This window comes from Tetrahymena thermophila (assembly GCF_000189635.1).
Source record: "Tetrahymena thermophila SB210 genomic scaffold scf_8254573, whole genome shotgun sequence".
Taxonomy (NCBI): domain Eukaryota; phylum Ciliophora; class Oligohymenophorea; order Hymenostomatida; family Tetrahymenidae; genus Tetrahymena; species Tetrahymena thermophila.
In genome coordinates this window covers 6581-20980 of record NW_002476344.1, presented here as the reverse complement: position 1 = coordinate 20980, position 14400 = coordinate 6581, and the positions used below count along the sequence as shown (strand labels likewise).

General features: G+C 17.9%; 5 protein-coding genes across 5 annotated transcripts in view; all 5 read right to left on the bottom strand. All coding sequences in view use genetic code 6, as the record gives it.

Moving 5' to 3' along the window:
* Positions 1 to 588: 588 nt before the first annotated feature.
* Positions 589 to 1805, bottom strand: TTHERM_001371771 (hypothetical protein; the record flags this gene model as incomplete). The annotated part of the gene is made up of 3 exons (XM_012798635.1): positions 1688 to 1805; positions 1004 to 1135; positions 589 to 703 (listed from the first exon to the last, which is right to left on the bottom strand). Exons 2-3 carry the CDS (start codon positions 1120 to 1122, stop codon positions 589 to 591), a joined length of 234 nt encoding a protein of 77 aa, XP_012654089.1. The 5' UTR covers positions 1123 to 1135; positions 1688 to 1805.
* A 355-nt stretch (positions 1806 to 2160) lies between these two features.
* TTHERM_01371770 (kinase domain protein) lies at positions 2161 to 7083 on the bottom strand (the record flags this gene model as incomplete). Its single annotated transcript, XM_001020286.2, has 4 exons — positions 2161 to 5149; positions 5853 to 6046; positions 6209 to 6264; positions 6759 to 7083. The coding sequence occupies 4 exons, from the start codon at positions 7081 to 7083 to the stop codon at positions 2161 to 2163; spliced, it is 3564 nt and encodes a 1187-aa protein (XP_001020286.2).
* A 761-nt stretch (positions 7084 to 7844) lies between these two features.
* Positions 7845 to 8740, bottom strand: TTHERM_001370802 (transmembrane protein, putative; the record flags this gene model as incomplete). Its single annotated transcript, XM_012798634.1, has 3 exons — positions 7845 to 7862; positions 8051 to 8133; positions 8374 to 8740. 3 exons carry the CDS (start codon positions 8738 to 8740, stop codon positions 7845 to 7847), a joined length of 468 nt encoding a protein of 155 aa, XP_012654088.1.
* Positions 8741 to 9016: 276 nt separating this feature from the next.
* TTHERM_001370791 (kinase domain protein) lies at positions 9017 to 12528 on the bottom strand (the record flags this gene model as incomplete). Its single annotated transcript, XM_012798633.1, has 16 exons — positions 9017 to 9059; positions 9115 to 9204; positions 9323 to 9412; positions 9532 to 9621; positions 9742 to 9834; positions 10193 to 10227; positions 10356 to 10442; positions 10755 to 10803; positions 10906 to 10995; positions 11057 to 11146; positions 11214 to 11393; positions 11695 to 11784; positions 11915 to 11995; positions 12111 to 12200; positions 12275 to 12364; positions 12500 to 12528. 16 exons carry the CDS (start codon positions 12526 to 12528, stop codon positions 9017 to 9019), a joined length of 1317 nt encoding a protein of 438 aa, XP_012654087.1.
* Positions 12529 to 13785: 1257 nt separating this feature from the next.
* TTHERM_001370780 (hypothetical protein) overlaps positions 13786 to 14400 on the bottom strand; it is a gene marked incomplete at both ends in the record, with an annotated part of 727 nt that continues 112 nt past the window's right edge. The window contains 4 exons of the mRNA XM_012798632.1: positions 13786 to 13848; positions 13917 to 13928; positions 14172 to 14258; positions 14369 to 14400. The exon at positions 14369 to 14400 is cut by the window's right edge and continues 112 nt beyond it. Coding sequence (XP_012654086.1) covers positions 13786 to 13848; positions 13917 to 13928; positions 14172 to 14258; positions 14369 to 14400 — 194 coding nt within the window. The remainder of the gene's footprint in view (positions 13849 to 13916; positions 13929 to 14171; positions 14259 to 14368) is intronic.

Sequence of the window (14400 nt, the reverse complement as noted above, 5' to 3'; positions counted from 1 at the left end):
TCTAATTAATTAATTAATTAATTAATTAATTATTTAATTTAACTCTAAAAAAATAACTAGCTATAAAATATTTTTATTTTTATACAAATTTTTATATTTATAAGAGTTATTATAAAGTGATCATGTTTTTATTAATAAATTAAAATATTTATTTAAATTACTGTTCAAAATTTACTCATTCAAGTAAAATATATAAAAAAGTTCAAAATTAAATTTTGATTCACTTTGATTAATTAATTAATTTGTAATTAGCAAATAAAGCTTGCTTACTTAAACTTTTGATTATTACTAACAAAACCTCAAAAATTATTTGGTAAAAGAGTTAAATTAATTGAATTAACAATTATTTTTTTTTTTTTGGTAAGTATTATAGTTTACTGAAACAATTATTAGAAAATTACTTTTAATCAAATCTATAATAGATAGAATTCTTTGGGTTAATTTTTAAATAATCTTCATCCTATATCTTCTGAATCAATTCTTTAAGATATTTTTTTTTACTATTTTTAGTCTCTTCATTTTCTTTAAACCTATCATTATCAATACTTTTTTAATTAAAATAAAAGAGTTATTTTTGACCTTTTAAAGTCAATAGAAAAAATAAAATTGAAACTACTTTAAATCAAATTTTAATGAATTAAGTCCTCTACATTGACTAGCTAAAGCATAAAAATCGTAAATAGACGTTAGATTGTTCTATATCCTATATAATATTAAATGTAATTTCATTGAATTTAAATTTTAAGTATTTATTAAAATCAGCTTAAATTTATTACTATTGTTTATGGTTTAATTAAACAATATCATGGTTTTTTATTAAAATAGGTTTGACGATAATATAAGTACCATAATTATTAATTTTTTTATCATTTCATTTAAAATAATTTTAAATAGTTAAGTTGTTAATTTAAGAATGAAAAATAATATTAATTTATTATTTTGTCTTGAAAAAGTGAGTTAAATTGTAAATAATTTACTACTAAATAAATATTAAATAATTTACCACCCTAATTTAACATTTAATTCAGTAATTCTTGGGAACATCTCATTAAAATCATAAAATTTTGTTTATAAATATCCATTTATTTTGTGTCGTAACTCAGATTGTTATTCACTATTCATAAACCTACTGGTTCTTTTTAATATTTAATAAAAAATAGCTAAAATAAAAGAAAATATTTTATTGTTATTTAAAGAAGAAAAAATAAATTCTTAAATGAATTCATTATATTATTTTTAATTTAAACTTTCATTTAAAAATTTTATGATAAATAAAATAAATAAAAATTTTTTCTATTTATTAAAATAAATTTAAAATGTTGGCAGAATAATAATTGTAAAATATCACGTCTAAGATAATAATAATTCTTTTAAAATTAAATTTAAAATTATAAATTATTATCAGTGATCAATTATTTTTAAATAGCAAATTGATATAGCCAGAAATTAATAATATAGATGATTAAATAAAAAATAATTAAAAAAATTATTAAATCATTTTATATTATAAAAATTTATATAATTTCATAATAATTTAGACAACTAATATTTACCAAATTTAAAAAATCTATCAAATATTTTAAATACATAAAATCATATTGATTTTATTTATTTACAAATGAAGAAAAGTAAAAATATGATTTAGAATAAAAATTAGATAACTATCTAATTTAATAAAATTAATTACCTAAAATCAAGTGTTAATTCAGTGTTTTTATTTATAATATTACTTACCTTAAGCCATTCAAAATAAAAATTCAATTATTATTCATAATCTAATTTGAATTAGAAAGCCTGTACTTTTCTCAAATTTGATCTAAGAAAAATAAATTATGGATCATTTAATAAGCTAAAATTAAAAAACTTACTATGATATTTTATTTAATAAAATAAAATAATTTAATAAATATGTCTTTGAGCAATTAATAAATAATAAAAAATTTATCATAAAAATTATTTAATTTTTAGTGTTATTTAAAATATAAAAAATATGAAGAATTTTAAAAAATATTAAATTTATAAAATTTAATTAATTATTGAATTAAATTAACCAAATAATTTTACGATATTCTTAAAGTTAAAGATCCTTCCTTCTCAAATTAATAGCTAAATTCATTTTTATCTTTACCTAATATTTCAATATTCAAATTCGTAATTTCTTCATTCTTTTAATGAAAGCTTTATTTTAATTTAATAATAACTAAAATTAAATATTGACAAACAAAAATTAATTAAAATAAATAAATTTAAATTTCTTTTTTAGCAAAACAATTTTAATTAAAATAATTACTTATTTATATTTTATTATAATATATTATAACAATTGAGTTAAGAATTAAATGATTCAACTTCTTCATTGAATTTTTCCAAAGAACCTAAATAATTTAGACTTATTTCTTTGCTTTCAAAGTATGTTATGAAATTAAGTGAGCTCATTGTTTGTTTTTGATTTTAAGATATCTCAATATTTGGTTAATATTTATTTTCTTTGTAATTCTTAAAAATTGTTTTTTCAATAAGATTTATTGATTAAATTATATGTTCTTCTTTGTATCTTTTTACACATTATTCATTAAAAAACTAATAATTTTTTTCTTTTTTATTTAGATACTTTTCATAGTAATTAAGATTTTTGTAATAAACATATTCTTTATATGGCAATTAGTTATTATCTTTTATTTCATTTATATATTTTTTTTCTAAATTATCTAAAATATCCTTGCATTAATCAAAGATACAAATATTTTATAGCTTTATAAATATTGAATATAATTACCAAATGCTTTTATCAAATTAAATTTATAAATTTGATTTTAGCTTAATGTCATTCAAGCAATTCAAAATAATTAATGGCAAGAGTTAAATTTCTTTTTTATATTTATCATAAAATTTTGTGTCTAGCTATTCATTTTAAAAAAGAAATTTGTAAAGATATAAGCCCATTTCTTTCAGTAATTTTTATTTGTAATAAGAAATCTGATTCGTTTTATTTTGTTGAATAAATTAAATTAAATTGTAAAGAGATTTGTCATAACAATTTTATTTTCTTAAATACCTAATCAATTTAATAATTATCCTATAAACCATATCAAACTCATTGTTTTCAACTTATTTTTTTAGAGAATTATAAAAATCTGTAAAAATTGGATGTATTTAATCTGATTTTAGCAATAGAAGCTCTATTATCTTTATTTTTAATTTATCAAATTCTTCACCTTTATTAACTAATTTAATTAATTTAATCAATTTATATTAATTTTTTTAAGATAATTTTATCTTATTATTTAGCTTTATTAAGATCTTAGTTACAACTCTAATTGATTTTATTAGGATTTCTGACTAACTACTATTTTTAAAATCTTCTCTAAAAATTTCATTAATACATTTGAGAGATTTTTTATATTATTTTCTTTTACATAAAATATAACTTTTAGTTATCAGTGCCTTAATTTTAATTGAAGTTAACTAACTCTGCTAATTGCTAACTTAAATTATCTATGAAATAATGAAAATAGCTATTTCAGCATATTAATATTATGATTCATACTGAAATACTTTATTTTCTTTTTTTATGACTAAATATTATTATATCTATTCTAAATATTCCACTAAGAATTCCTTAATTACTTAATAATTAGTAAATTTCATTATTTTATTTATAAACATTCTTGGCAACTTAAGGCAATCTACATTAATAGAATTTTCATCATCTTTACAAATTTTTTCATCTATAAATTTATTTAAACAATCATAAATTTAAATATCTGGGCGATTTTCTAATTATGGAGGAAATAACTATTTGATAGTTTTACCAAAAGAATAGATATCATGATAAAAAGGTAAATTCTTCACTCTATCTTATGGCTTAAAACCAGGTGTATGCATTTAATAATCACAAAAAGGATCAATAAAATCAACTTACTATGAAGCACCAAAATCAGATAATTTGTAATTATTATTATAAGTTTTTAAGATATTTCCTGGTTTAATATCTGAATGATAGATATACTTTTATCTAAGTACAATCAATAAATGAAATGCAGTAGAAATAAATTTTAAAGTTTCTTTAAGATTAAAAACTTTTGATTATATTTCATCATGAAGACTCATTTAACATTTTTACATAACATGAATGATATATTTAGTATCTTTATCTTTATTTTCTATTAGATGAGAACTATTTATATTTAAAATGTTTTATTCTTATAATTCCTAAAGTATTAACAATTCTTATTTCCTTAAATCCTCGTCTCCATTTAATTTAATTACTCTAAATACAGTCTTGTCATCATTTTGATTTGTAAATATATCTGCCTCCCCTCCACCGCCGATATGATCGCCTAATTTAAAGATTTATTTTAAAAATTGCTCAGAATGATTATCAAGATTTTTTTTTTTTGGTTTATTTGGTTAGTTTTTTTTACATTTTTCATTTTATTCATTGTTACCAAAAATATTTATGGGGAGGGGTACACATCTCTCAACACCTTCTTATCCAAATTAAGGAGATTTATATGATTCAGAAATGACAATAGCTTAGTCTGATGACTGAAGAGTTGTTTATTAGGTAATTGTAGTGCTTTAAGGCTATTTTCCCTTTTATTCATCTAAAATTTATTATTCTTCCATTTTGAAACTTTAATCATATTTTTGGATTATTTCTATATAATTGGGCAAATTATTAAAAAATTATACTAGTACCTTATTTATTACATTTTCTGCTTATTGAGTATTAGAATAATTTTGTTCATTTTCATTTTCATTTTCATTTTCATTTTCATTAAATTCAACTTTAATCTCCTCTTCATTTGTATTTATTAATGAGCTAATTTTTTTTCTATTATTCTTAGGGATTGTTTAATTACTATCAAGATTTTTACTACCTCCAAATAATTATGATTTGTTTTTTTTAGATATTTCATTTTCTTTTTACAAAATTTTAATAATTCTTGCTTTTTATCCAATTAAAAGAGAATTTCTTAACTGATTTAGTTTTGGTTAGGATAATTTATTTATGATGTCCTTATTTTGTTGAATGATTAATTTAGTATCATCGTCATTATTAAATGGTTATTATTAATCAAAGGAGAATTATAAATTAATTTTAGAAACTGCCTTACAACTAACTTATCTCGCTGCTTTAAGAAAACTAAAGATTTTAAAAAAATTTGAAAATAAATACAATAAAATATAAGTTTGAATAATATTTATTTTTATGCTGTATATTAATTATTGGATTTTTATTTAATTATCCTCAGTTTATTTATTTAAAATTTAAGTTGATTTAATTTAGTTAAAATAAAAGTTTTTTGTTGAAATAATTAGTTTAAGTTGAGGATTTACTTGTAATCCAAATATTATTTATTAAAAATAAATTTTAACTTTTCTATTTAAATTAAAATTATAGTTATATTGCTAATTTAATTAATTAAATAAAAATATATTGATTGATTTGTAAATTGTTTTTTCTATTATTATAGAAACTTTGATTATCTATCATGCATATATCTATCGGTAGAAATAAGTTATATTTAAAAATACTCAATATTGAAAAAAATTATCCTAAATACTCAAAAACTTTATATGAATTTTAAAAAGTATATACCGTGCATTCTAATTAATTAAGGCCATATGATCAAAATAATTTTTTTATCAAAAATGGTCTTAAAAAAAAAAATTTTCAAAAATTATTATTTTGAAATAAACTGATAGAATCATCCATTTTAAGGTAAATATTTCAAATAATTAATTTAAAGTAAAAATATTAAAATATTTTGAAAATTATTTGATATTTAAAAATTAGAAAAACATTTTTGATTTAATTAATATGTTAGAAGTTTAAAACAATTTACCAATAACTATTTTAATAGTTTAATTTGACATTCTCTTTTAAAATTTCATGTGCTAGATCCAGACTATTTTTCATTTTCAAGAGTTTTATTTAGTATTGGTCTTCTTTCTTTTAGTATGGTGAGAAATAATAGTTTTAACTGGTAAGGGATAGCTATAATTATGCTGATGATGCTTTATACTATTTATTATTTAGCTAATTATTAATATAAATATAATTTGAATTAAAAATTATTTCTTTGCAAAATATTAAAAATATATTGTGTTTGAAAACCTAAATAGTCTTTTAACAACTAGTTCGTAAATCTATTTAGACGATTATTTGTTTAAAATATATTTAAAATGATAAAAGAATTACATCCTTAGCTTAAAAGCTATTTATTCTGCTTTGGAGAAAGGGTAAGCCTAAATCAACTTTTAATAAAAATGAAAATATTAATTATATAAAAAGCCTATTTTTTAATATTTAAAATTTGATATAAATCATAATGTTGCTTATGCTTGATAATAATTAGCTTAAAAATAATTCATGTAATAAATTATTTATTTATTTTGATATTTATATTAAAACAGATCAACTTTTTCATTTATATTGAATCCTATTTGTGAAATTTAATGAATTTCACTCTTTAATATATATAAAGAGCACCCCCCAAAAAACGTTGGGGCAAACAAAAAGAATATTGAGTTTTGCCCATAATATTTATTTGGGGAGGTAAATTGATATGATTGCCAAGTTTTTTTTGATTGTTTTTATTTAATAAAGAATTTTAAATGATTAAATGAATATTAACTATATAATTTAATTAAGTAATCAGCTTTAATAAGAAACAAAAGATATGTGATAAAAGCGTATTTTTTTAATATGATAAAATCAAAATAAACAACAGAATATGTAGAAATTTTACTCTTGCAAAGCTTAATTTTAGTTAAATGAGTAATTCCTTCTGCTAGTTTGTTAGGTTAAACTTTTAATTGAGGCATTAACAGCATTAATTGCAATATCATTTTAGGATTGTTTAACATCTCTGATGATTATATTATCTTGAAAAATTAATCCTTATCGTTGCAAGATTAAAAATGGAAGGAGCTCATTTAATCTGAGTGGGCTTAAGTTTATAGCATTTTATAAATCAATTCATATTTGATTGCTATCTGCTCTAATGTTATTGTTTTATCAACTAAAATTTTGAGAATATTGAAAAACTAATTTGGAATATTCTCAATAATCATTTTTTCTTCAATGATCTTATTTCTGTTTACAAATTTTACAAGATCTACTTTGAGAATTACTTTAAAGCTTATTCTTTTTTAATTATTCTATGCCTAAATAAACTTTTCTGCTATTTTTTATTTAATTCAACTAAATAAGACAACTTTTGTTTAACTATTTATCTACTTTTCTACTAACGCTATTTGTTATATGAAGAAAAATTAATATCCAAACTTCTTTTTTAATATAATATTACAGGTAGTTCTCTTAATTAAAATCAATGTAAGTAATCACATAAATTTCTGATTTTATTTTGATTTTCTTCCACTGAAAACTCAACACAAAAAAATATAAGCAATACTTTTTTTTGACAACAATCATATTAATTATACTAAATGTATAATAGAGTTAATAAAAATCATAACAAAAGTAGATTAAAAAATATTAGATTTCTAGTTTTCTAAACTAAAAATAAATTTAAATATTTGTTAAATATATATGCTTTTAAATATTAATTTATTTAGCTTAATTATATTGAATTTTTAAAACAAAAAATAAATATGAAATAAGCAAAGAATTAAAAAAATAAATGGTTTTGTAAATTAAATACTTTTGAATGTTAAATATAGCTAAATTATATGGATAATTAAAAATTATCAATTATTAGCTAATTAATATATCTATCGATAAGTTTTTTTCAAATATAATCGGATTTCTGCATTAATCTCTCTTGTTGGTTTTAGCAACTTCCATTTTCATTTAAAACTTTTTAATTCTTCATTCATAAATTTAATTTCTTCTATTTTAATATAAAAATTATTTTGTCTTTTTACTTAAAAAAGCAATTATATGAAATTAAAAAAATGACTATAAATACAAAATCTTTGATAAAGTAACCTAATCTTATTATTTAGACGTATTTTATTATTTATTATAAAATTTTTTATAATTAAAAAATAGTATAAAGAATAAAATTAACTCTTTTACCTAATGTCTAAAGATAAATTTTAAGGATTATGCACTTCTTTAAAGCAGAGCTTAAATCTAATACATATACCCATATTGCCAATCTTATTATTGTTTTTAAAATAATTAAAATAAATTTTTCAATTATATAAAAAATAAATAAGTAAGAAGGATTCTTTTCAAAAAATAAGCTATAAAAATAATAAATTTTCATTAAACACTCAATAATTATTAATATTTATCAAATAAGTAAGCTAACTAAATAAAAATTAATTTTTATAAGGTTTTTGAAAAATATTTTAATATTGATAAATAAATTAATGAATAAAAGCAATTATTATTACCTTAGCTAGAGAAAGAACCCCAATACTACAAGTATATTAGTTAGGCAAAAGACTTAAGTTTAAAGTTTGTAAAGGTAGGAGAGATATGAAGAGAAATCAGTTACCATATTTGATACACAATTGTTATCAAATTAGTAATAACTTGAATTATTTTTGGAAAAATAAATTAAAAACAGTATTAATTTAGTAAATAGTTAGTTCCAATCAACTTAATAAAATATTAGCTTTATTTATTAAATATTTTGATAAACTTATTTTAAATATAGATAATTAATTATAATACAAATAAATAATTATTAATTGGTTATATATAGAATACTTACTTTATGAATATAATATAAATTAAAATAAATACAGGGTGTCCCATAAATAATTAGTAAAAAACTAAAATTTTACAGGGGATAGAAGTTTAATATTTTGCAAGTTGCTGTATTTTTATAAGAATTTATTTTATTTAATTTTTAAGACTAGACAAGCTTTTTTAATTAATTAACTCTCTCACAAAAAAATATAAGTTAGAAATTATAAGGAAGAAGATTCAACAAAGCATAAAAAATATTTTTTATATAATTATTAAAATATTTGTCTATTATAAAATTTCAAATAAATTAATATATATTTGTTGTCTTTTTGAAAAATTTCATCATTCAAAGGAAAATGAGTAATCTGATCTATAACCATTATTTCTTTAAAAAAATTATTAAATGCAATTTTAAAAAAATGAAAATTTAAGAATTTTACTTAAAAATGAATTATTATTTTATGATGTGTTGACTTCTTTCTAAAGCCATTTTTAGATTATAAATTCCTACACTGCTTATTTTATTATAGCTTAAATTTAAATAAATAAAAAATTTAATGAATTATTTAAAGAACTTAAAAATATTTAATTATAGATATGAATTAAATTTTTTTTTTATTTTAATAAAATAAAATTATTAAAAAATACGATAAATTAAGATATAATTCAGTAATATTTTGGCATTTTTCCAGAGTATTTGAAATGCTTTGAGCACCTTCTTCTTATATTTGATTATGGCTAAATAAAAGATATATTTAATTCATACCAGTAAATGTATAGGTGAAATTTTAAATTAAGTTAACAAAATAATATTTCGTTTTTTAATTATTTTCTCATTTAAATTAAAAAAAATTAACCTCAAATCAAGAGTTAAATTAGTAATCTTTTAACATTTTTCAATAGCAATCGCGATCTTCTAAGCTCCTCTAGTTGTGATTTTATTATAGCTTTATAATTATTTTTAATTAATATAAATATTAATAAAATCAAATAAAGGTACAAAAATATTTTAAATAGTAAAAAAACTAAAATAATTAATTAAATATAATAATTTTTTATTTAATTACCACAAATTAAGTCTTAGTTAAGTAATTTTTTAACATTTCACAAAAGCTCTTGAGATATAATAAGCATCTTCATCATTAATTATATCAAGATAACTAAAAAAATAATATTTAAAATATTTTGAAATTAAAATAAAACTTATTTTTTCTAAATTAATATCGAAGTTAAGGTTAAAATTTATAAAAAAAGTTATCATATTTTTTAACTTTTAGGGGGGTTAAAGCAGGGACCAATATATAAAACAAAAAATATCATTCATTTTTATTTTAAGGGTTTCAAATAATTAATTTTTATTGTTTTTTCTTGTATCCTCCTTAATTTAGAAAATTGGTGTGATTTTTAGTTGGTATAATTTTTTATGTATCTAATAAATCAAAAAGTTAAGTTAAATAATAAAAAAATACTTAAAATTAAGTTCAAGCCTAGTAATATTTTATAATTTTTCTATTTAACCAGAGAGTTTCTTAACTTTATTCAAATCCCTATGACTTTTAAAAAAATTATATAAAAACTAAAGTAGAATAAACAACTTGAGCAGCAAATTAAAATATTAATTAGCAAAATATATTTCTTATTTAAAAAAAAAATTATCAAAAAAGCTTGAGTATAAAATTACTTGAATCTAAGAGATAGTTTAGTAAGATTTTAACATTTTTACAACACTTTGCAAGTATCTTGATTGAGACAATTGAAACGTGTATTACTATTTATAAGATAATTAAACTTTTAATAATAAAAATTACTTTTCAACAGAGTTGGAAAATTTTGATATCAATAAAATGAATGAAAATTAAATATTGAATTTCAAGTATCAATTAATTAGTTTCTATTTTTCTATTCATTTTTTTAGTATTGAAGCTTTTGATTCCCAACACTGCTTTTCAATCATAATTAATCAATCAAATAATTAATTAATTAATTAATTTATTTATTTTATTAATTTAAAAAATAAAAATGAAAACGAAGAAAGTTACTCATATTCAAGATTTAATTCACTAATATTTTCACTATTTACCAAAGAACATACAGAAGTATTAGAAATTTCACTTTATTTTTTTAGTTGACTAATATTTTTTTGTACAAGGTAAAAAAATAAAATAAATAAATTTGCATAGTTTTTTTTAATTTAAATGCTTAAATCAAATAAAATTGCAGTTTAAAATTACTTTAAAATTAATTTCAACTTGTTAATTCTTTCACACTTTTCCAACGCATCCATAATACTGATTATACCTTCAGATATTATTTTATTGCCTCTTTAAAAATATTTGATTTATATTTATCTTTAAAAAATTAAACAATAATTCAAAGTATTACTAAAGATCGAGATATAAAAGTGTGAGATTTTTACATTTAGTCAAAGAATTAGCAATACTCTTAACTCCTTAAGCAGAAATTTTATTTTTCCTAAAAAATAATTTTTAAAACTAATTACAAAAACTTTTATAATAAAAAAACCAATTTAAGAAACTACTTTAAATTGAGAATTATTTCAGTGAGACTTTGACAACTTTACAAGAAATTTGCCATTAATTAAATGTGTTTATTTCCAAGATTATTATGTTCCAAATTAAGTTATAGTTTCTATAGATTTTTACATCTTTTTAGAGAATTTGTAATATTCTAAACTTACTCAAGATTGATTGTATTACCACTAAATAAAATTTTATTTAAACTTAGAAGTAGAAAAGAAATCAGTTCATTAAAATAATTAAGAAACAAATTATTTTTTACAAGATAAATAAATTTTACCTCAAATCAAGAATAAATTAAGTAATATTAAGGGACTGTTAATTAGTATTTTCAATATTCAAAGATACATTCACATCAATTTTATTTTTACTTAAAATATTTTAATTTTATCCTCTTTTTATAAATTTTAAAAAATATATTTCATAACAAAGATTCAAAAAAATTTATTTATTTTTACTTAAAAAAATTATAAATAAAATTACTAAAAATTAAGACTTAAATGAGTAACTTTTTAACATTTAAATATAATGTTAATAACACTGTTGAGTTCTTCACTATTGATTTTATTATTTCTAAAAATGGAATAAAGTTGTTAGCAAATATATTTAAATTTTGAGATAAAAAATTCTTATTAAATTAATTTTAATTATATAAAAATATTTTATTTCAAATTAATCAAATAAATTTTATGAAATCAATTACGAAAAATCAATATTTAAACCAGTGATTTTATAAAATTTTTTCAAAATATTCTTAGCTCCTTCACTTGAAATTTTATTAGACCTAACAAAATTAATTTCGATTTTAATAAGGTTTCAAAGTCATTCAAATATTTAAATCAGAAATTTAAAAAAAATAATTTTCATTAAAAAAATAGATAAATTTTAATTAAAAATACTTTAAAACAAGTTTTAAATCAGCCATGTTTTCACATTTTTCCAAACTCCTAGCTAAAATATTTGCTCCTTCATCTTTAATATTATTGTGACTAATTAAATTAAAAAAAAATAAATACGAAAAAATTTGCAAATAAAAATAAGAAATAATTTTAATGAAAATTACGCTAAATCTATGCTTAACTAGTTAATATTATTGTAATATTTGAAAGCTCCTGCAATATAACGAGTACCATCTATACCAATTTAATTACCACTATTTATAAAAAAATAGTAAATATTTATGATTAAAAAGCATAATGTTTGAAAAAAGATAGCTGAAAAAATATTTATTCATCAAATTAATAGGATTTTTAAATATAAAAAAATTCAAATGTTATAAGAAACTTACCTTAAATCAAGATGTAACTAAGAAAGCATTTAGAATATTTCATGATAACCAAGAATTTTATTGTCATCTAAAAGATATCTATACAAAATCAAACTGTATTTTTAAAATATTTAGAAAATAAAAACATATTGATTGACAAAAAATAAAGAAAAATAGTAAACAATCAAATTATTTTTTTAAAGGAAATATGAAAAAATTAAAATTTTAGAAAATAACCTTAAAGAAGATGTGATAATATTTTTGCAATTTAATAAAATATCTTCAATGCATTAAACCATTTTATCTTAATATTTACTGAAATAAGAAAAGTGTTTAAATAAATAATTTATTATGTAAAATGTTAAATTACCTTAAATTAATTTTATATTAATGAACCTTTCTAAAGAGTTTATTAATGTTTGAAATATACTTAGCTTCTTAAATACGAATTTTGTTTGAACTATGCATAAATAATTAATTTAAATTGAATAAATTTATAATAATAAAATAGTTTTATTATATAAACAAGCATTAAGATTTATAAGCTTAAATTAAAAGAATAAGATAAATTGAGAATTAATTAAGTTATTTCTTCTAATTTTTACAAACTTTTTGAAATAATTTTAGTTATATCATCAGTTAACGAGATATCACTAATAGATTTATTTTTTAAATATTTGTAAAATTAAAAAAAAATTATTAAAAATCTATAAAAAATATCTTTAAAATAATTTAATGATTTCTACCTTAAGCAAAGATTTAATTAAGAGGCATTTTAGTACTTTGCTAAAGTATTTGTAATCTATTAAGCTCCCTCCTTAAAACTCTTTTTTCCTCTATTAGATTTTATTTTTTAAAGATGTTCAAAAAATAAAGAAAAAATAAGGGATAAATTGTAAGAAAATTACTATAAGTATAGATCAATTTGGAACGTGTTTACAGATATTTCTAAAGAACTCATAACAGTTTCAAAATCAAAAATTTTGCATGAACTAAAGAAAAAATCAAAATTGTTAATTTTAATTATTATTATTTTTAAATGTTAAATAATAAAAATGAGAAATATTATTAATAATTATTTATTTTACTTTAATTTGTGCTTAAATTTGATATTACTTTTGAACTTATGAAACATATTTTTAATAACTGTGGCTGCCTCTGAACATATTTTATTGAAACTTTTTTAATATTTTAAATAATTTAAATAAAAGTATACAGAAATTAAATTTATAAAATTTATTAAAATTAATGAAGAATTTATTTTGTAATAAATAAATTACTCTAAATAAAGATCTAATTATTCCATTTCAATGTTTTGCTTTTATTTAATTTCTTTAATTTAACATATTTATTAGCTCTCTTTATTTTACCTAAAAAAATATTGAATAAAATATAAATCAAAATATTAATTAATTAATTAACTAGCAAATTAATTTACTTCAAGCTAAGGCTATGTAAGTAAACGTTAATTTATTCGCCATTTTGAAAACATTAATCTTCATTAAATTATTAGCTACCTTGAACACTTATTTTAATTTATTTTTATAAAAAATGTAAGGTTAACTAATTAAGGTTTTATATGAATAACGTTTCGAGAAAAAAAATATAAGGGAGTACCTTAATATTTGAGTTTTTATAATAAGTAAATAGTGATTACTTAATTTAGAAAAAATTATTTCTTTATATTAATTACATTAGATTAAGATTGAATTGACTTTATTATTTTGTTTATAAATATTGAGCAATATTTTGAGCTGTAGTAGTTAAAATATTTGGCCAACTATTTATATTTTAAATAATTATTTTTGATTATTTATTTAATAGCATGCAAATTAATATTTTTAAAGTCAACAAAATAACTGTGAATTAAGAACTTAAAAAGTATATTACTTTATCTAAATTTCTGGTAGAGTAATCTATTT